This window comes from Salvelinus namaycush, chromosome 23 (genome assembly GCF_016432855.1).
Source record: "Salvelinus namaycush isolate Seneca chromosome 23, SaNama_1.0, whole genome shotgun sequence".
Taxonomy (NCBI): Eukaryota; Metazoa; Chordata; class Actinopteri; order Salmoniformes; family Salmonidae; genus Salvelinus; species Salvelinus namaycush.
In genome coordinates, this window is record NC_052329.1 from 39611952 (window position 1) to 39634261 (window position 22310).

At 47.6% G+C, this 22310-nt stretch overlaps 1 protein-coding gene across 1 annotated transcript in view; it reads left to right on the forward strand.

Annotated features, from left to right (window-relative positions):
* The window catches only part of kmt2a (lysine (K)-specific methyltransferase 2A), a 52300-nt gene extending 30281 nt beyond the window's left edge, over nucleotides 1-22019 (forward strand). The window contains 18 exon segments of the mRNA XM_038961615.1: nucleotides 4773-4975; nucleotides 5168-5268; nucleotides 5363-5500; nucleotides 8088-8246; nucleotides 8556-8673; nucleotides 9149-9227; nucleotides 9320-9480; nucleotides 9701-9868; nucleotides 9977-13207; nucleotides 13253-14588; nucleotides 14721-14797; nucleotides 14841-15053; nucleotides 15269-15343; nucleotides 15509-15683; nucleotides 16226-16330; nucleotides 16561-16644; nucleotides 16825-16954; nucleotides 17291-22019. Coding sequence (XP_038817543.1) covers nucleotides 4773-4975; nucleotides 5168-5268; nucleotides 5363-5500; nucleotides 8088-8246; nucleotides 8556-8673; nucleotides 9149-9227; nucleotides 9320-9480; nucleotides 9701-9868; nucleotides 9977-13207; nucleotides 13253-14588; nucleotides 14721-14797; nucleotides 14841-15053; nucleotides 15269-15343; nucleotides 15509-15683; nucleotides 16226-16330; nucleotides 16561-16644; nucleotides 16825-16954; nucleotides 17291-17566 — 6829 coding nt within the window. The 3' untranslated portion in view covers nucleotides 17567-22019.
* The last annotated feature ends 291 nt before the right edge of the window (nucleotides 22020-22310 follow it).

Sequence of the window (22310 nt, forward strand, 5' to 3'; positions counted from 1 at the left end):
TCTCTTCTTGCCATAGATCATGAATTGTGCATGCTCCCGCTTCCATTGTGAGAAGGGGGGCCAGCCCGTGTCCCTTTTGACATAATGAGCTTTGATCACTCCTCTGTGGTCGCCCTGCGGTTTTAGCAGCGCCGATTTTAGTCCTGCCTGTCAACCCCATTTGTTGATTGAAATATTTAAAGTGCGTGTAGCAGCTATTTCTCAATGCCAGAAACGCATATAGTAACTTGGAACACCCCTAAGAGAACATTCCCAAATCAAAAACGTATCTTGATTTTTATAATACTGTAATATTGTTCTAGAAGTTTGGTTTGAGGTTTCCTCCAAATCAGCTCTAACTACGGAAAACAATCCGACAAAGCCCCGTGGTCAGCATTGCACAGTGAGGAATCAAAAAGCCATGCTCACCCTTCATATACGTAAATAATATAAAAATTATTTACGAAACAAGTTGTGGCTTAGTAGTATGGAGCTAGCTAGCAATTGCATAGGAAGTATTGCTGCACCCTACCACACAAAGCTTGGCCATCTTAAATAAAAATCAAGTGCCAGTGTGCCTCTATAGCAACGCAAATTAAACACTTTGGCAAAAGTGCGATACGTTTGTAAGAATGAGGCGTACAAATTGGGCGTCTACTCGTCAATCTGCGGGGCACAACGATGGAAGGGGGGCTTCAGCGAAGCATTGCTTTTGAAAGTGGATGCTGTCCCTACCAACAACGTGGCTTATAAAGTATTACAACAGCCAGCAGAGAGAGCATTATTCAAGGATTCACCGTGTAAGTGAAAGAGCTAGCTTATTACAACCAACTAATTCCAGCATGACCGCAAAAATGGAAGAGCCAAGTGGAAGGGGGAGAAAGTAAGGAACTTGTCTGTCAGCCCTGCATTAAAGGCAAAAATTGGCTAAAGAAAATGGTGATAAATAAAGTGTACCAGTTTCATTTAAGGACCCAAAAATTGACAGCTGCTCCATACAGGTTGCAGAAGCCTTTAAGAGATTTTCGATGTACCGATTCCATGGCACATGGTTTATGAACTGATACACAAAACAATGCTGGATTCAAAACTTAATTTTTCAAATTGAATTATTATACAAAATTCTTGCAGTAATGATAAATGGGATATAACCTTCCCAGATCTGCAGATTTTTCTATGATGAGACTGAATCATTAGGTCATTTGTTTTGGTACTGTCTGTATGTAGCTTCTTTTTGGTCGCAGGTCCAGGAATGGCTGAAGAATTGCAATGTTTACCTGGAACTAACTGCAAAAAGCACTGCTGGGTAATTAAGTCAGTCAATCGATGAATAATACTCTTATCAAAAATGTTGCTTTATTTTACAAAATGTAGAATCTATGAGAATAGAAAGGTTCAGAACTTTTGTGAAACAGCACAGTTGAAAAAAGGATGGGACTAAAATCGAACACAACATAACTATTGTAAATGGTACTGCATCTGTAAAATGTATATAATATGTATAAGCTGGAAGTAGAAGCCTAAGTGTTGTCCATTAGTTTACTCCAATTAGGCGAGGGATCAAATCGAATCAAATTGTATTTTATCTGCGCTGAATACAACAACCTTAGAATGAAATGCTTACTTAACCAACAATGCAGTTTTAAGAAAAAGAAGTTCCGCTAGCGGAACCCCTCGCGAACAGCCAATGAAATAGCAGGGCGCCAAATACAAATCTCATTAATCAAATTTCTCAAACATACAAGTATTAGGCACCATTTTAAAGATTACAATTCTTGTTAATCCAGCCACAGTGTCTGATTTCAAAAATGCTTTACAGCGAAAGCTTCACAAACGATTATGTTAGGTCACCACCAAGTCACAGAAAAACCGAGCCATTTTTCCCGCCAAAGAGAGGAGTCACAAAAAGCACAAATAGAGATAAAATTAATCACTAACTAATCACTAATCACTATCTTCATCAGATGACACTCATAGGACTTAATGTTACACAATACATATATTTATATCCAAAAATCTTATTTTACATTGGCGTGTTACGTTCAGTAGTTGCAAAACATGCAGTGATATTGCAGAGAGCCACATGAATTCACAGAAATACTCATAATAAATGTTGATGAAAATACATGTGTTATACATGGAACTTTAGATACACTTCTCCTTAATGCAACCGCTGTGTCAGATTATGCTTTTTCCGTCTTTTTTTATTTATTTTTTATTTTTTTTAAATCTGAGAACGGCGCTCAGAGCCCAAACCAGCCAGAGAAATATCCGCCATGTTGGGTAGTCAACATTATTCATAAATAGCATTATAAATATTCACTTACCTTTGATGATCTTCATCAGAATGCACTCCCAGGAATCGCAGTTCCACAATAAATGCTTGTTTTGTTTGATAATGTCCATAATTTATGTCCAATAGCTTCTTTTGTTAGGGCGTTTGGTAAACAAATCCAAAAGCGCGATCTGGTCCATTCGGACGAAACGTTCAAAAAGTTATATTACAGGTTGAAGAAACTTGTCAAACTAAGTATAGAATCAATCTTTAGGATGTTTTTATCATAAAAGTTCAATAATGTTCCAACCGGAGAATTCCATTGTCTGTAGAAAACCAATGGAACGAGAGCTACCTCAAGTGAAAGCGCGTGACTGAGAACGAGGCTGTAGAAAGACCCCTTAGTCAAACAGCTCCCATCCGGCCCCCCTTCACATGAGCAGCCTGAAACAACGTTCTAAAGACGGTTGACATCTAGTGGAAGCCTTAGGAAGTGAAAATTAACCCATATCCCACTGTGTATTCGATAGGGGTGAGTTCAAAAACTACAAACCTCAGATTTCCCACTTCCTGTTTGGATTCTTTCTCAGGGTTTTGCCTGCCATATGAGTTCTGTTATACTCAGACATCATTCAAGCAGTTTTAGAAACCTCAGAGTGTTTTCTATCCAATACTAAAAATAATATGCATATATTAGCATCTGGGACTGAGAAGGAGGCAGTTCACTCTGGGCACGCTATTCATCCAAAAGTGAAAATGCTTCCCCCTATCCCAAACAAGTTAAGTAAAAAAGAGTAAAATAACAATAGTGAGGCTATATACAGGGGGTACCGGTACAGAGTCAATGTGCGGGGGCTCAGGTTAGTCGAGGTAATATGTAGGTAGCGAACCAGAGAGTAGCAGCAGTGGTAAAAGAGGCGGCGGGGGGACAATGCAAATAGTCCAGGTAGCCATTTGGTTAGCTGTTCAGGAGTCTTATGGCTTGCGGGTAGAAGTTAAGACTTGACGCTCCGGTACAGCTTGCCGTGCTGTAGCAGAGAGAACAGTCTTTGACTAAGGTGGCTGGAGTCTTTGACCATTTTTAGGGCCTTCCTCTGACACAGCCTGGTATAGAGGTCCTGGATGGCAGGAAGCTTGGCCCCAGTGATGTACTGGGCCTACGTATTACCCTCTGTAGTGCTTTGCGGTCAGAGTCCGAGCAGTTGCCATACCAGGTGGTGATGCAACCAGCCAGGATGCTCTCTGGTGCAGTTGTAGAACTTTTTGAGGCTCTGAGGACCCATGCCAAATCTTTTCAGTCTCCTGAGGGGGAATAGGCTTTGTCGTGCCCTCTTCACGACTGTCTTGGTGTGTTTGGACCATGATAGTTTGTTGGTGATGTGGACACCAAGGAACTTGAAGCTCTCAACCAGCTCCACTACAGCCCTGTTGATGGGAATTGGGGCGTGTCCGGTCCTCCTCCTCCTGTAGTCCACAATCATCTCCTTTGTCTTGATCACTTGGAGGTAGATGTTGCTATCCTGGCACCACACGGCCACGGTCTCTGACCTTCTCCCTATAGGCTGTTTCATCGTTCTCGGGGATCAGGCCTACCGCTGGTTTGTCGTCGGCAAACTTAATTATGGTGTTGGAGTCATGCCTGGCCATGCTGTCATGGGTTAACGGAGTACAGGAGGACTGAGCACACACCCCGGAGGGGCCCCCGTGTTGAGGATCAGCGTGGCAGATGTTGTTGCCTACCCTTACCACCTGGGGGCGGCCCGTCAGGAATTCCAGGATCCAGTTGCAGAGGGAGGTGTTTAGTCCCAGGGTCCTTAGCTTAGTGAGGAGCTTTGAAGGCACTACGGTGTTGAACGCTGAGCTGTTGTCAATAAATAGCGTTCTCACATAAGTGTTCCTTTTGTCCAGGTGGGAAAGGACAGTGTGGAGCGCTACTAAAGGCACTTCAACAAAGTACTGAGTGAAGGGTCTGAATATTTCTGTAATATTTAAGTGTTTTTTTATGGGTTGTTGTGTGTAGACTGAAGGGAAAAAACTATTTTAATCAGTTTTAGAATAAGGCTGTAACTGAATACTTACTGAATGCACTGTATATTAGTTACTAAACAGAACCAACTACATAAATATCTGATGGGGTCCATTATCTGCTACCGTGGCCTTTTTTGTGTTTTTGCTAATTAAAGTTGTAAACCCAATTTAGTGAGTCGTTCAGAAGGTTATAAGCGGTTAGATTATAATTTACATTTTGGTTTGTCTGCGCTCTTGAAAATGTACCAAATGCACTGCTTTGAGGTATAACAGTTTGAGAATTATTGCAATCTGTGTTAGACCCTGTTCATATGTTGTTGCTGTACTTGAACTACTGTGTTCACTGATCTAAATTGACATAATTGGTGAAATCAATGCAGTGGAAAAACTTGCTTTCACCAATTCAATGTTAACACTTCAAGAGTGGAAGGATGCGTTTATAAAGGTTTCAAACCGGGTCTGAGTCTCTACCTGTCTGTTTCTCTTGCAGCAGTGGCCTCCTCCCCAACGCCGTGCTGCCCCCCTCCCTGGACCACAACTACGCCCAGTGGCAGGAGCGCGAGGAGATCGCCCGCGCCGGGCAGCCCCTTAGGAAGAAGATCATCCCGGCCCCTTGCCCCAAGACCCCCGGAGAGCCCTACTCCCCCCCTCCGCCCCGGCCTCTACTTCCTCAAACACCCCCTATGCTCCACGGTGAGTCTGCTCAACACAACTATAGGGCAACACCTAGGAACAAAAGTAGTGCACCTTTTCCTATATACTGTATAGGGAATATGGTGCCATTTAGGTTACACACCTACACTAAGTATTTAATGATACACTTTTTGATACTGTTTCAGTTGCAGGAAATTATGTGTTTGTGGCTTGCTTTCTTCTCTCTCTCAGACCTGAGCTGTGAAGACAGTCCTGAGCTGCTCCCACCCCCTGGCGTCAGCGACAACCGCCAGTGTGTGCTGTGTCTCAAGTACGGAGATGATAACACCAACGTAAGTCAAAGTTGTGCTTAACACCACCTTAGCAGTCGCGATTAGTCGTGGTACAGCTCTTGATCGTGTTCTTTGTGCTTGTGTCTGGTTTCAGGAGGGCGGCAGGCTGCTGTACATCGGGCAGAACGAGTGGACCCACGTGAACTGTGCCCTGTGGTCAGCCGAGGTGTTCGAGGATGATGATGGCTCTCTGAAAAACGTCCACATGGCCGTCATCCGAGGGAAACAGTTGGTAAGACTAATAAACCAAAATACCTATTTGTACGAGATGTACAGTGCTTTCGGAAAATATTCAGACCCCTTGGCTTTTTCCGTATTTCTTTTACTTTACAGCCTGCAATCTACACACAATACCCCATAATGACAAAGCGAAAACAGGTTATTAGAGATTTTTGCTAAATTTATTATAAAATGAACTTATTTAGATAAGTATTCAGACCCTTTGCTATGAGACTCAATTGAGCTAAGGTGCATCCTGTTTGCACCAAGACTCTTCCCAGAGTAGGCCACCTGGCCAAAATCGGGGGAGAAGGGACCAAGAACCCTATGGTCAGTCTGACAGAGTTCCTTTGTGGAGATGGGAGAACCTTCCAGAAGGACAACCATCTCTGTAGCACTCCACTAATCAGGCCTTTATGGTAGAGTGGCCAGACGGAAGCCACTCCTCAGTAAAAGGCACATGACAGCCCACTTGGAGTTTGCCAAAGGGCACCTAAAGGAATCTCAGACCATGAGAAACAAGATTCTCTGGTCTGATGAAACCAAGATTGAGCTCTTTGACCTGAATGCCAAGCGTCACGTCTGGAGGAAACCTGGCCCCATCCCTAAGGGTGACGCATGGTGGTGGCAGTATCGTGCTGTGGGGATGTTTTTCAGCAGCAGGGACTGGGAGACTAGTCAGGATCACAGCGACATGTAGAGATCCTTGATGAAGGATTTTGGGCTCCCGAGTAGCGCAGCGGTCTAAAAAACTGTAACTCTGTGCAAGAGGCATCACTATAGTACCTGGTTCGAATCCAGGCTGTATCACATCCGGCCGTGATTGGGAGTCCCATAGGGCGGCGCACAAATGGCCCAGTGTCGTCCGGGTTTGGATGGAGTAGGCAGTCATTGTATATAAGAATTTGTTCTTAACTGACTTGCCTAGTTTATTTAATAAAGGTTAAATAAAATAAAACATTTAAATGTTTAATGAAAACCTGCTCCAGAGCGCTCAGGACCTCAGACTGGGGCAAAGGTACACCTTCCAACAGGACAATGAGCCTAAGTACACAGCCAAGACAACGCAGGAGTAGCTTCGGTACATGTCTCTGAATGTCCTTGAGTGGCCCAGCCGGAGCCCGGACTTGAACCCGATCAAACATCTCTGGAGAGACCTGAAAATAGCTGTGCTTCAATGCTCCCCATCCAACCTGACAGAGCTTGAGATGATCTGCAGATTAGAATGGTACTAACTCCCCAAATACAGGTGTGCCAAGCTTGTAGCGTCATACTCAAGAAGACTCGAGGCTGGAATCGCTGCCAAAGGTGCTTCAACAAAGTACTGAGTAAGGGTCTTAATACTTTTGTAAATGTGATATTTCTAAACCTATTTTTTCTTTGTCGTAATGGGAGTGTTGTGTGTAGATTGGGGGGGGGGAACATTTTTTTTAATACATTTTAGAATAACGCTTTATCGTACATTTTGGGGGGGGAAAGTCAAGGGGTCTGAATACTTTGCGAAAGCAATGTTTATTCTTAGTAAATGGAGATTCTTACTTTTGTATGTATAGTCTATATTAATTTAGTACACCCCTTAAAATTTGTGGATTCGGCTGTTTCAGCCACGTGTTGCTGACAGGTGTGTAAAATTGAAAGCAAAGCCATGCAATCCCCATAGACAAACATTGGCTGTAGAATGGCCTTACTGAAGAGCTCAGTGACTTTCAACGTGGCACCGTCATAGGATGCCACCTTTCATCAGTTCGTCAGTTGGAGCAGTGGAAATGCGTTCTCTGGAGTGATGAATCGTGCTTCACCATCTGACAGTCCAACGCACAAATCTGGGTTTGGCGGATGCCAGGAGAACGCAACCTTCCCAATGCATAGTGCCAACTGTAAAGTTTGGTGGAGGAATGGTTCATGGTTAGGCCCCTTAGGTCCGGTGAAGGGAGATCTTAACGCTACAGCATACAATGATATTGTAGACGATTCTGTGCTTCCAACTTTTGGGAAGGCCCTTTTCCTGTTTCAACATGACAATGCCCCTGTGCACCAAGCGAGGTCCATACAGAAATGGTTTGTTGAGATCGGTCTGGGAGAACATGACTGGGCTGCACAGAGCCCTGAACTCAACCACATCAAGCACTTTTTGGGATGAATTGGAACACCGGCTGCGAGCCAGGCCTAATCGCCCAACATCAGTGCCCGACCTCACTATTGCTCTTGTGGCTAAATGGAAGCAAGTCCCCGCAGCAATGTTCCAACATTTAGTGGGAAACCTTCCCAGAAGAGTGGAGGCTGGTATAGCAGTGAAGGGGGGACCAACTCCATATTAATGCCCATGATTTTGGAATAAGAGGTTTGACAAGCAGGTGTCCACATACTTTTGGTCATGTAGTGTGTGTTTCACTTGAAAACGCATGTTGCCATTACTTGATTCTGTGCATCATTTGCATTGTGTCTTCTATTATGCAAGCTCTTGATACTAAATATATGAAAGTGTCTTTCTTTAAAAAAAATCGTATTTATTATTACTCAAATGACCTGGAGTCGGTGTTGTTGAGTATCTATCTATGTCTAATGGCAGTGTCCTGTGATGTTTGTTTTCCTCCCGGCAGCGCTGCGAGAACTGCCAACGTCCCGGCGCAACAGTGGGCTGCTGCTTGACCTCCTGCACCAGAAACTACCACTTCATGTGTGCCCGGCAGCGCCACTGTGTCTTCCTGGAGGACAAGAAGGTCTACTGCCAGCGCCACCGGGACCTCATCAAAGGAGAGGTGAGATGCAAAGCAGAACTCCTTCCTTATCTTCTCCAGCCCACCTCCCTTACCCACCTGCAGCATCACACACAAAGAAACATCTAGAACATACCAAAACTTTACAGATAAAAATGTTGATTCAATGTCTTTTTAAAAAAAAATTTTTTTTTAAAGCTCTGGCTTACTGGTAAAAGGTAAAAACAACATGCATGCAATTAGCCCGTATCTATCGAAATCATACTGCAGCATGGGTCAAACTGAGGTCATGGTGAGGAGAAGGGCGCACTTGTAGGTACTTTGTTTGAAATGCATGACTTCCTTGCCCAGGTGGTGTCCGAGTCTGGCTTCGAGGTCACGCGGAGGATCCTGGTGGACCTGGAGGGGATCAGCCTGCGGAGGAAGTTCCTGACCGGTCTTCAGCCGGAGAACATCCACATGATGATAGGTGTGTGTGTTCATATTATCCCCCTCCACAGCCATGTATAGAGACCTCTATGGACTAGTCCCAAACGGCACCCTATTTCCTATTTATGGCATTACTTTTGACCAGGACCCATAGGGCTCTGGTCAAAAGTAGTGTACTATATAGAGGATAGGGTGCCGTTTGGGATACACACTACATATGGCTCTGCTTACTCTGTCTGTAACCTCTCCCTGGGAACCCCAGTCGTTATCTGATCATATTTGATCTATTCCAGAGCTATGCAGCACGCCTGATTTTATCAAATGGTCAACTGATCATCAAGTCCTTGAGTTAGGTGAATAAGCTGTGCTATTTCAGAGCTTTCCCAAAGTAGTGAAACGGCCAGGGGCGTTCGCGGAGTTTTGAGACACTAGCTGGCCCAACAAACATTTTTCTGAATGGCCTCCTTGGATTGGGGGTTCTACCTTTTTTTGTTTTTTGTTTTTTTTCATCGCAGGCTCCATGACCATCGATTGCCTTGGAATACTGACCGAGCTCTCGGATTGCGAGCGCAAACTCTTCCCCATCGGCTACCAGTAAGTACACACAGTGCCGCGGCTGTCTTTTTTAATGTGAAGCGGTCAGTGCAACAGAAGACTGATCAATTTGCTGGTTTCTGTCACCACAGGTGTTCCAGGGTGTACTGGAGCACTCTAGACGCCCGGAAGCGGTGTGTCTACACCTGCAGGATCCTGGTGTGTCGTCCCACCGTGGTGGAGCCGGACCTAAAGAGTGCTCTTCCAGAGGAGAACCGCACCATCTCCCACAGCCCTTTTACGCCCATCTTAGGTGTGTGTGTGAGCCAGAATGCTGCATCGCTACATTATTCATTGCGGCACTGCATTTGGTCTAGTTCGTAGCCGGCGTGTAAACGCATTCAATACGTTTATTTTATCACGTGCACAGGGTACCGCAGGCGCAAACGGTACAGTGAAATGCTTACTTGCAAGCTCTTCCTCCAAAATGCAGCATTCTGAAGAATTGATTGCATTAAACCTTTCGTTGACAGATAAAGTCCTGTCTCCGGTGCCCGGCCCTTTTGACTCTCTGAAGCCCTCCAACCGTCTGTCCCTGCTGCCCTCCAGCCCCAATCCTCCTAAAGTTTACACACGGAACAGGCACCCAAGCTACCCCCCGTGCCAGCGCTCCCCTGGCTCCAGACCACTTCCATCCCCAGGTATCTTCCAACTCTTTACCCCATTTACCTCAAACTGTCATTGTAAACTCCCATTCACACGTGGAGACATGCAGTATGGTGAAATGTGTTTATGTCCATGTTTTGCAGGCGGATCCTTTCAGTCGGCCCATGAGATTGTGACGGTAGGGGACCCCCTTCTGAGTTCCGGCCTAAGGAGCATCGGCTCCCGGCGCCACAGCACCTCTTCCCTCTCCCCCCAGCCCAGACAGAAGGTAGTCTCCCCTCCACGGGCCGGGGTGGCTGCCGCCATGAACCAATTAGCCCTGGTCTCTTCTTCCACCCCACCCCCTGTGGTCTCCTCTGCCTCCAGAGACCTGGGCCTAAGGGATACGGGGAAGCCGCCCGCCAGCGGAGTCCGAACGCAGAGCCGCGAGACTAGCTCACTCAGCCCTGGAGGTCAACACAGACACCACCACAGCATCTCTGAGATGAAGACAGACGGTGGGAAAGAAAGTGCGCCTGGCAAGCAGGCTGTGGGAGAGAACCCCAAACTTTCCCCAATGGCCCCAGGGATGGCAGGAGCGAGCCAGGCCTCCCCACCACCAGGTACAGGTGTCCTGACAGGGCACCAAAGGGCCAGCAACAGCAAATCCCAGGCGGAGAAGGGGAAGCAGGGCGGGAAGGTCCCAGACCTGTCGGCTGGCGTCACGCTCCTCTCCCGCCACTGTGTCACCACGACCCTGTCCAAGGACAGAGGTGGTGGTGGTAGTAGTAGCAACCCGGCCAAGGAGGGAAGTGTGACCTTGGCGCAAGCCTCTAAAGATTCTGGGAAATTGGGGTCTCCCCAGCCCCTGTTTCACAAAAGCGTTGGAAGGAAGTCCCAGGACTATCTGTCGGGGCCAGCCCCTGCCGCCGCCATGAAGCCCCTGTGGTCTTCGGGGGCTGAGGATGATTTCATCAAACGGAGCTCCCAAGCCACCCCGGCTGTTCCCTCCAGCCACTCGGCCGCCACCACCAAAGACAAGCACTCCAAAGTCCGAACAATCGACAGCCGAGAGGCATCTAAAGAGAGGGAGAAGACCCCTCAGAACAGCAACAAGAACCCCACGCTCAACAACAACAATTCTAAGGACACTGGTGGAACCACTAACTCTCCAACCCCGACCTCTCAGAACTGCAACAGCAAGGCTGCAACCCTCAGCAACAACACCAAAGCCATTGGCAAGCAGGAGGTGGAAAAGCTGGAGAATCAGGGAAGAGGACGATCTTCAAAGAGCAGGGAGAGATTCTCCAGTCCTGAGAAGAACAGCTCCAGCCTAGAGGCCATCAAGCAGCCCAGGTTAGCCTCGGAGAGAAGCATGAGGGCTTCACAGGTTCAAGCAAGAGTAACAGCCAACGAAGTCGCGGCTGCTAGAGACAAAAAGCGGGCTATAGTCAAGGCGTCCCTGACGCCGCTGAAGACCGACCCGAACGGGACTAACACCGTGAGCACTTCCTCTGACTCCTGCACCACCACTTCCATCTGTCCAGTGGGCCTGGAGGGACCCCCCCACCGCAGGTCTTCCTGCTCCGTGCTCTTCTCCCCGTCGGCCTGCTCGGAGAGCTCAGAGTCGACCAGCCCGCCACTGCACCCGGAGGACCGCGAGGAGAAGCGCCTCCTGGCTCACTGCACCAAGGACGAGGGGACCAGCGACAGGGATGACCACGCCTTGCTGGAGGAGGAAGGCGGCGACGGGGACAAACGCCACGAGGACGACAGTGACTGCTCGGGCTCGGCCAAGCGACGTTACCCAAGGCGCAGCGCCAGGGCCCGCTCCAACATGTTCTTCGGCCTGACTCCTTTCTACGGGGTGCGCTCCTATGGAGAGGAGGATATCCCTTTCTACAGCAGCAGCGGGGACGGGCCTGGGAAGAGGAAGGCCGGGGGCAGTAGGCGCTCGGCCGAAGGCCAAGTGGACGGGGCAGACGATAGGAGTAACTCCTCCTCAGGGGACAGCGGAGAAGAAGAGGAAGGGGGATTCAGCCAGTGTTCCAACAAGGATCCATACTATTACAACTTCACCCGCACCATCATCAACCCCGGCCCTGTGATGCCCTCAATCGAGGGGATTGACCAGTGCCTGGGGAGGGGCTCTCAGCTGCAGCGCTTCCTGAAGGATGATGAGGAGGAGGAGAGGGTCGTTGCTGCTGTGGATGGAGTTCCCACCCGGAGCCTCCTGAGCCACCAGCAGATTGGCCAGCTGGACGGCATTGATGACAGCTCAGAGAGTGACGCCAGCGCGAGCACCACCAACACCACCACCACGGCCACCGCAGCGTCCTCTTCCCACAAGAGCACAGGAAAGAGGAAGGGCAGAGAGAGGCACATGGAGAAGCTGGAGAACGACTCTGGGAAGGAGGCGGACAACAGCAGCGGAGGGGGTGGGAGCAGCGGTAGCAGTAGCAACAACAGCCGAGAAGGCAGGAAGAGCCAGAAGGACAGCTCTCTCCCTCTGGGTGGGGTGAAGTCGTCCCAGAGACAGGACCCTCTGGAGACCCAGCTCTCACTTAGCACTGACCTGCTCAAGTCAGACTCGGACAACAACAACAGTGACGACTGCGGCAACATCCTGCCATCGGACATCATGGAGTTTGTCCTCAACACGCCCTCCATGCAGGCCCTCGGGCAGCAGCCTGAGGCCTCCTCCTCCGAGCTCCTCTCCCTGGACGAGGGCTATGGGGTGGGCGTCAACCGCCGCAAAGACATCCTCTTCGAGGACTTCCCTCGGCCGCTGGCCAGTGCTGAGCCCGCGGAGAGTGGGGTGAGCACGTCCATCTCGGTCGAAGAGCCATATGGTCTGCCTCTGGAGCTGCCCTCTGACCTCTCTGTCCTGACCACTCGCAGCCCCACGGTCAACAACCAGAACCATGGCGGCCTCATCTCAGAGGGCTCAGAACGCACCATACTGTCCCTGGCAGCCTCTGACGATGCCATCGCAGAGAAAGGAGGCGAGGACAAGCAGCAGAGAGGAGGGGCCGGTGTGTCCCCTGAGAGCCAGCAGGAAGGAAGTGGAGGTAGCCGAGAATCTCAGGTAAGAGAAGGCCACATGACCCCGGAGCAGTTTGAGCATATCACTAGTCCCTCCCTGGGCCAGGTGGTCGAAGCAGATAACCAGGATCTGACCAGGAGCTCTGGGACCCCAGTCCTACCCAGCTCCCCCACCCTGCCTCTCCAGGGACAGAAGTACATCACTGCTGCATCTTCAGTCAGCCCCGGACCCTCCCAGGTGGCCAGCATGGCTGTCCAGACCACCTCTCATTTAAAACCAGGCCCGGAAAAACTCATAGTGGTCAACCAGCATCTGCAACCCCTCTACGTCCTACAGACTCTCCCCAATGGTGTCACTCAGAAGATCCAGATCAGGCCATCGGTCAGCGCAACAGGAGTGATGGATACCATGACTCTAACCACAGGGCTCACCACTGGGATAACCACCTCCCAGCCCATCTTTCCTGCTGGGGGTAAAGTGTTGGGCACCATGTCCCATCACCCTCAGATCCATACTTTCACCGGCACCACCCAGGCGGGCTTCCAGCCTGGCATTCCCAGCACCCCCTCCGGCCTCCTGATCGGGGTGCCCTCCCATGAGCCCCAGATCCTGGTGACCGAGGCCGGACGGAGGCACGACCTGGCCCCCAACGTGACCATCGTGTCCAGCGCTGCCTCCATCTCCACGTCCTCGGCAGTGCTCGCGTCTGGACACGGCAAGAAGCGACCCATTTCCCGTCTCCAGCCGCGGAAGACCAAGAAACTAGCCCGCTCCAGGAGCCAGCCCACCCTGGCCCCGTCTGAGGTGAGACCCAACATGACTCTGATCAACCTGTCCTCGCCACATATAGCCCAGTCCGGACTGGTCGAGCTGGGCACCCTGACCACGGCCGCCACCACTTCTCACCGCAATGTCCCCAACATTATCAAGAGACCCAAATCGGGAGTCATGTACTTTGAGCCCATCCAGCAGAGGAGGCCTCTTCCCAGTGGGCAGCCTGGCATCCTGGGCCACGACTCTTCCACCCACCTGCTGCCCTGCACTATCTCAGGGCTCAACCCCAACCAGTCAGCAGTGCTGAACATGGTGTCCATGGCTCAGCCCAGTGGGCCCGGAGGCCTCATTGCGCCAGGCTCTGTCTCTCTCAGCACCCCGGTGCTCAGCTCCGCTGAAATCACGGGACCCATCAGCAGCCTCCTCTTCAAAGCCACCCCGCACAACCTGGGCCTTCCGGAGCAACAGATGCTCCTCCAGTCTGGAGCACCTTTGATGTCTCAGCTGTGCAGCCCTGCCCAGACCTCCATCGCCAGCAGCATCTGCGTGATTCCCTCCCATCAGACCATCAGCATGTCCGTCAGCCAACAGGTGGACCCGGAAAGCGGCACTTTCCAGCGGCAGCAACACCCGCCAAATGCTAGTGGACAACCTGTGGCTCTGGCCCCCAGCCCGGTCTCACAAGACTCCGGCAAGGGACATCCGGTTGGAGTGTTCTCCCAGAGTTCCCGCTCTCAAAGCTCAAGCGCCATGCCTATATCCAGGCCCTCATCAGAGCAGAAACAAGAGCTGAAGTGTAGCTCTGCAGCAACGGCATTTACGGGCTCTGGGAAAGGGAAGCAGAAAGCCAAGCGGACGAGGCAGAGTCCAGACAAGGCCAGCGGGAAGAAACACAAGGGTTGGCAGACAGAGCCTCCTCGGGAGACGCAGGGAGACCGGGCACCTTCCACTCCTGGGTAAGATTCTCACATAAAAGATAACTCATGAAATAATCAACTAGGACTATACTGAGTTCACTAAACGTGTGTTATGATACTATGGTTTCCACCTGCAACATATCCATATTTGAATTCCCTCTACCACTGCAGCTCTAGAGAGCCAGTCTCTCCCGAGTCCATGGACACAGGCAAGCCCAGAGACAGGGGCACCTGCAAAAGGTAAGTAATGCAAGCTTGTCACCCATTTCCATTTTTCTATACTATTAATATGTCCAATGGGTAATGTTTCTCCTGCTCTAACCAGTAAAACCAGTGAGTTCCCTGAGGAGAAAGGCGAGACCACCGCTGGCTCTCTACTGGTGGCCACCCCTGACCAGGAGGGTTGCCGCAGGGACTCTTCTATGGACAGCAAGCCCAAGAAGGGACTCATCTTTGAGATCTGCAGCGACGATGGCTTCCAGATCCGCTGCGAGAGTATCGAAGGTATCCGAAGTCCTGACCGTATGCTCTGTGTTTCCATGCAGCATGGTTATGACGCTCAATGGTAGAAAATAGCTCTAAAGTTATTGAAGTGAATGTGTAACAGTCAAGGTCTCTAATTTCCAAATCCTCGTACAGATTAAGAACTAAATGTGTACTTTAATACTAACACTGTTATGAGATACTAAGCTGACCTGTCTTCTCCCTCTGACCCACAGAGGCCTGGAAATCCCTGACAGATAAAGTCCAGGAGGCCCGCTCCAACGCCAGACTCAAAGAGCTCTCCTTTGAAGGTAAAGTACCACTTATCAGATTTTATTTTGTTTGTGCCGGTTCATTTCTTTTGAAGAATGAAACGGTCACTCATCAAACTTTTTTTTCCCCTCTGTACCCCTCGACTCCTTCCTTTGTTCTGTCTATCATTCTTTCTCTCAATCTTTTTTTTTTTTTCCTCTCAGGAGTGAACGGTCTGCGGATGCTGGGGGTCCTCCACGATGCTGTGGTGTTCCTGCTGGAGCAGCTGTATGGTTCCAGGCACTGTCGCAGCTACCGCTTCCGCTTCCACAAGCCCGAGGAGGCCGACAAGCCCCCGATCAACCCCCACGGCTCGGCCCGCGCCGAGCTCCACCACAGGTACAGCCCTCTTCCAACACTTAAAGGCATAGGATTGGATTAGTATCCAGACAAATGTACCGTCTTTTCTTCTATGTATTATTATAACGAGGTCCCTTCTCCTGCCTGGACCAGCGTCCATGTGCATCCTGCCGTCATCCTTTCCTTAAAGTCATCACTGAGTCATGACTGGACAGGTGAAGACCATGTGGCAGAGACCTTGCGTTCACCTGATGAATCATGTCGAATCATTGATTAGTTCAGGAAGGATGCACTTCTAAAGTGTATTTTTTATGTAGCTGGACCCAGGTCTCTTAGTTTTCGTTTGATTGTTGAAGAAATTCAGATCTATGCATTCTACTTCAGCAATTAATATGTAGTGAGCCGTTTGTACGCTGGCTCTCTTAACGGATGTTTTGGAGCGGATAACTGCATCTTCCTTAACAGATCTCAAGTCACTATTTGGGAGAGGTCCTTCCTAGGGTTAAGAGAGTCTGCGTCATTGAGTTGTGTTTTCTTGCGCCATCTGACCTGTGTGTCTGCTCCGTCTGCCTTCGCCGCAGGAGGTCTGTGTTTGACATGTTCAACTTCCTGGCCTCCAAGCACCGCCAGCCTCCCGAGTACAACCCCCACGAGGAGGACGAGGAGGTGCAGCTCAAGTCTGCTCGGTGAGTCACGCCGCCCTGTTACACAATTCCTGTTTTTAGTTTATTTTTTACTTCAGAAAATCACGATGGACTATTTCTTCATTGTCCGTATCATCATTACAATGGACTTGTAGTCTGTCGTCTTGGTTTTCTGTTCACGTCCCTGTATCCACCTGTTGGAGCCTCACGGTGGTAGTAGACCATCCTTCCTTCGTTGGAACTCGTAACACACTGCTACTGTTGTTTTTCAGCCGGGCCACCAGCATGGACCTTCCCATGCCCATGAGGTTCCGACACCTGAAGAAAACGTCCAAGGAGGCGGTGGGGGTGTTCAGGTTAGGAAGACGTTTTTTACGTGATACAAATCCAAATTCAGTGGAATGGTTTTAACGAGAAGAGGAACTACTACCGCAGCTTTGCTGTAGCTACGTCCTTGTTCCAGAGAGTGGGGTTTAAAAGCGGGAAACCCTTTGTTGACCCAGTTGTCACTGAGCCCCTGTGTCCTCCCCTCACAGGTCAGCCATACACGGCCGAGGGCTGTTCTGCAAGAGGAGCATCGACGCGGGGGAGATGGTGATCGAGTACTCGGGCAACGTCATCCGCTCTGTCCTCACCGACAAACGGGAGAAGTACTACGACGGCAAGGTGAGAAGAGAAGCCGGGCGTCAATGGGGCACAGTCCTCTGTGCTCATTCGCTTTGAGTCTGAACAAGGGTCACTTTCGTTAGGCAAACGTTGTGGAACGTTGCCGATAGAAATGTCACGAAAAGAACTTCCGTGAGTCCTTATTCTACTTGTCAGAGAGAGACGTTCTGCATAATAAAGGTATTTCTATCTGAATGTTCTATAATGTTGGGCCCTGCTGAATGTGGTTTTCATGTGTCAACAGCATTAACCAGTCAGGATCTTTTAGTCATTTGATAATGCAATCCTCAGCCAATGGCGTCTCACTCTCTTCTCCTCCTGTCCCTCCCTCTGCAGGGCGTTGGTTGTTACATGTTCCGCATCGACGACTACGAAGTGGTGGACGCCACCGTGCACGGAAACGCCGCCCGCTTCATCAACCACTCGTGCGAGCCCAATTGCTACTCGCGTGTCATCAACGTGGACGGGCAGAAGCACATCGTCATATTTGCCACGCGCAAGATCTACCGCAGCGAGGAGCTCACCTACGACTACAAATTCCCCATCGAGGAACCGGGCAATAAGCTTCCATGCAACTGTGGAACCAAGAAGTGCCGCAAGTTCCTCAACTAGCCCCCCACTCTGCCGTGCGATGGTAGTGGCGTTAGCGGTCCTTCTCCCACTCTGCCGAAGCAGTCGCCTCGACTAGCGTGGCGCCATCCCTGCAATGCCAGGTCTTAGAGTGATGCTTCCAGTACTGCCCTCCCTTTTTGCTGTACGGCTTGTGCAGAAAGAGGCGCGTTACAGACCGGGTTAAGTTCGAGACGAGCTCTGTTTTTGAAAGAGAACAAATTATTATTGTGCCTCTGGTTGTTTTTGTTTACTTTTCAGACTCTGAGAAGTCAAAGGAAATGGTAACTGTGTAAGATTAGCAATGTTCAACGTTTTCTGTCTCTGAATGATTCAAAAAGATTTTAAATTGCCCATTTTGTTCTGAATTTTAACATCACCTCACATTATTTTTCTAGAGATGATATCTCAATTCTGTGTGAGCATAGAATCCATTGATTATGTGCACACAGAAAAAATGAAAAAAGAATTGCCACCTTGTAAGTTCCATTTTACACACCAAAGTGCAATTTGTGGAAGGGAATTTTCTCTGCATTTTAGAAATAGAACGAGGACGTATTAGAACTGATCAGACGACGCTTTTCTCTTGGCCTCATCTGTTTATACACATCTGCCTGTCGGAATGTGCGTCCTGTGCAGCCTTCGGAGTAGCCGCAATAACATAAAGCTTTGCTTGGGCTGCTTCGCTGTGTATTCAAAGACACTGTAAATAGTTCTTATGCCTGTCCAGAGCAACAAGTCGCAAGATGTGTTAGGAAGAGAAACACTAGAGGGAGCCGGGGTCGAAACGACAGAGGGAAAGAAAGAAGCCTGTAGATTTATTTATTTTAAATGTGTATATTATTGTTAAGCGCGACTGTACTTGTACAGAGTCATTGTCAGACACGTAGTCGGGTGGCGGTCATTACATTGTCGTGGCCGTGACTAGCAAGCTAGACTGAGATTCTGGTGGACTGACAGTTGAGGGACTAACTTTTATTTCGTTTTTTTTGCTGTAGTAAATGTTATTGTTGGTTTTGTGTAGGAAAAATGATAGACTGAGCCATCTATTTGTATTGCAGGTATGCACTCGTTATGTCTTTATTTGAAATTTGGTTAGAACAGAGTCCGGAATTACAGCGATGAGAACCAAACGTCATCCCCCTAAATCTGATTTCCCCTTAAGCCCATTTGAAGTTTGAAATGATGGCCTATTTCATGAATTACTGTTGCAAAGGAATTGTTTTTTAAATTTTATTTTCGAATCGGGTCATTTGAAGTCTTGTCTCTTCTGGTCCTTTTTTGTTATGGGCAGAAAAATATCATGCTTGCTTTGAGAATGTAAATAATATATATATTTTTCTATACAAACGACTAAAAAGCACTCACTAGTGAATAGCACTTAATGTTATAAATAGTATTTATATTTTTAAGAAATCGTATTTATTTTATTGCCATTTTTGTAGGAAATAGAGGTTTACAAACACTAATGCTTGGTCTCTACATTTTTATTGAGCTGCCTTTTTTCAAAGCTGTTTTTTTGTTGCCGTTTTAATTTTATTTGTAGCCTGAATGTTTCTTTTTGGATTCCAAAGACTGAAGCTGTCGCTCCCCGCTGAGCCCAGTCCACCAGTAGCTCTATTTGTCAATCAAGGACATTTCCATTGACTGCATGTTAGCAGCATGGCATTATTTTATGCCCTTGATGGAGTCTGTTAGTGCTCATCTTTTGGAATAGCTGTCTGATATCTCCTTTTTTCCAGCCTTAATTCCACACACCACGCGGAGGCGCCATTCAGACCTGGGCCGTCTCACCGTGCGCAATTTGTTCACGTTCAGCTTTTTTTTAAAAATTAAATTTAAAAAAAAAAAAAAAATGTCTCTACAAATTTCAACGTCTCCCTTTTGGGATCAAACGCGCTCCAAAATCGGCTAACTGTAAGGACATAACACGGCTTAACGCCCATAGCCACATCAGCGCTCCAAGATTCCCCAAATGGAAGTGTTGCCTTCATGTTAATACTGTCAATGTTTTGTCGTGTTTCTACTCGACTCCCTCGTGAAGTCCGGCGTTTGTTTCGTGGCGTTTACATGAGACAGGCTACACATGGAAAGCTTTTTAGAAGCTCGGTAGAAGCTGATGACGTTAGGAAAGGTTAGAAGAGGCTAACCGTTACCATTGGCCACAATTCAACCTCTGTTAAGAGTTCATCAACTCGATCTCTTGCTTTGCATTTGTTGTAACTGAGCACGCTTCGTTTGGCGAACTCTGTGACTTGTAACAGTAGTAGATTGACAGAAGTAGTCCCGGTTTTGGTGAGAATTGGGACATTGGGTACAGAAAGTGGATAGGTTGATGACAGGCATATATTTCCTCGAACGAAGCTCACCAAATTGCTGCTTTGTGCAACTCTGGCTCCAGTTGTCCTATAGCGAGCCACTTCAGGCCAGTGACTTTTTGTTATGTTTTTGGTTTGTCATCCGTTTTTCCTCGTAGTCTGTTGACTTTATATCTTGTAAGGCCGTCGCAGAATCTCTCCAACCCATACCCTGCCCAGGCTGTGAAGTGAAACCATAACTTTGCCAACACATTGCACTTGTGACAGGCACTGACTTAACATGGGAAATGACTTTCTACTCATTGTAAACACAATGGGTTCCTAATGTTTTTAAAAACCACAAGCACAGGTACTGTTTGTAAGCTCCCTTAGGAATTGTGGCCCCCAGGAAAGTGCACTTCTGCTCGACCTTCTCCCAAGTGTGTAAGGGACGTTCAGAGTGCAGGGACCACTCTGGAGGCCAACAGTGAACACTCCTCCACCTTGCAGCCTGGGTTTTGCCAGCTAATTCAGGGATACAGTTTTGGTTCAGCTCTCGCTGTCCTCCCATCCTGGCTAGCCTTAGGGTGAGGCACAGGGTCATGCTGAATTCTGCTGCTAGGTCTTTAATGAATGTATATACAAAAACTGAATTGTGGTGATTTCTAGTATCAACCACGGTTTGTTTTTGAGTTAAAAAGAACCCACAAAAAGACTGGGAAAATGAGCTCACAGGACAGTTTGTTTGTTTCATTTCAGGGGGAAAAAGATTGAGGGACGGCATTCTAGTTTAACGTCAAAAGGTCACACTGAATAAACGAAGACTTCAAAGATAGCTTTGGTAATCCTTTTACTAATCCCAAAGGCTCCGTCTCTGACTCCTCTACAGATCCATAGCAGTAAAGTGTGATGTTTCAGTACTTGGTGAACAACAACCCATTAGTCAAGTGTTTTTAAATGGCAGATAGATTCCGTTGTTTCTTGGACTTCATAATACCATGCCACACCAGTGGCCCTCTTCCTTCACTTGTAATTATGCTATATATACATAAAAACATATACCGAAATAGTAACATGTACTTCAGTATCTATACAATATACGGAATGAACAGACAAACTTAGTTACAGTAGCAAACAGCAGGTTTATAATGGTTAATAGCAATGTTCAATGTACTCTATAATGGTTTTGTGTTACAGTATCAGTTTAGAATAACTAACGTACATCATCTTCTGTATATTGATGTCCAATACCAGTTTCCCTGTGCCTGTGTATGCTCCATTGGCAGGAGCATTGCAGTTTCTTTCATTTTTTTTTTCCTTCCCGAAAAGAAACAGTATTTATGTAATAAGATGTATAACGTGGTTGTGAACTTCTTGAAGTCGGCCATTTTGTTTTAGTGTTTGGTTGCTGTCGTGAATGTTTTTATTCTTTGTAAATTCTTAACAGGGATTTTAGACTGCTTACTTGATGGTGGTATAATTGAGTTGAGTTTGTGGAGACCAGGAAAAAAAACGAATCCCACCAATGTTATTTTACAGTCTTCCTTGTCTCCCTTACCACCCCTCTCTCTTTGGAAGCTTTGGTTGTACTTATCATGTATTGTTTTATAGAACGTGATGATGATGATGCGTTTTTATTTATTTATTTTGTGTATTGGAACATCCATGAATTTACAGGTCACGGTAGTTGCCGGAACCTGCTTGAAAGAAGTTGGGAAAAATACTTAACTGTATTTGTAATTTTATAATTGTTCCTTGTGTATAGAACGTATCAGCCTGAGATGGGACGTGGCATCAAGGGGAGTTGGCGGTAGGACTTGGAAACGGTTAAACGGCTCTTCTTATGCCTTGAATATACCTTTGTCTTATTAACACTTCCTCCTGAACTCCATGAGAATAATGATGATGATGATGATGATGATGATGATAATAATATTTTTCCCTATTAGTTGTACATCAGTGTTCTCTCATCTGTCACAGAAATGAAGGAAAGTTAAACCACAATAGTAAACCACAAACTACTTAAGGTTGAATGTATAATTAGGAAACACAATTGTACATAACTGTAAAAAGAAAAGTTTCTAATCATGTTTATTTTCTATGCACTTTTTTTATTTAAGTGATAGTTTAAATAATAAACATGTCTCGTTTACTCTTTCTTAAGGCTCCGTCTCCGTTTCTGTAACTTGTTCTCTGTCAACCTAGAATATAGTCCACATATTGGTATGTGTTAGTGATAACATGCAGGGCTAGGTTTCCCGATAGCGATGCAACGTAGGCTTACAAATGTTTTTAACCGTGCATTGTTCCTACAACGGGCGAAGACGTAACACGCGTTTTCCAAAACACCACGCAGAAAGCGCGTTCGCTAAGTGTCGTTTGGAGCATGTAGATACTGATGGGATCGAAAGAAAGGCAGTGCTGCTCTCTGATCAGATTTCGCCATTCAA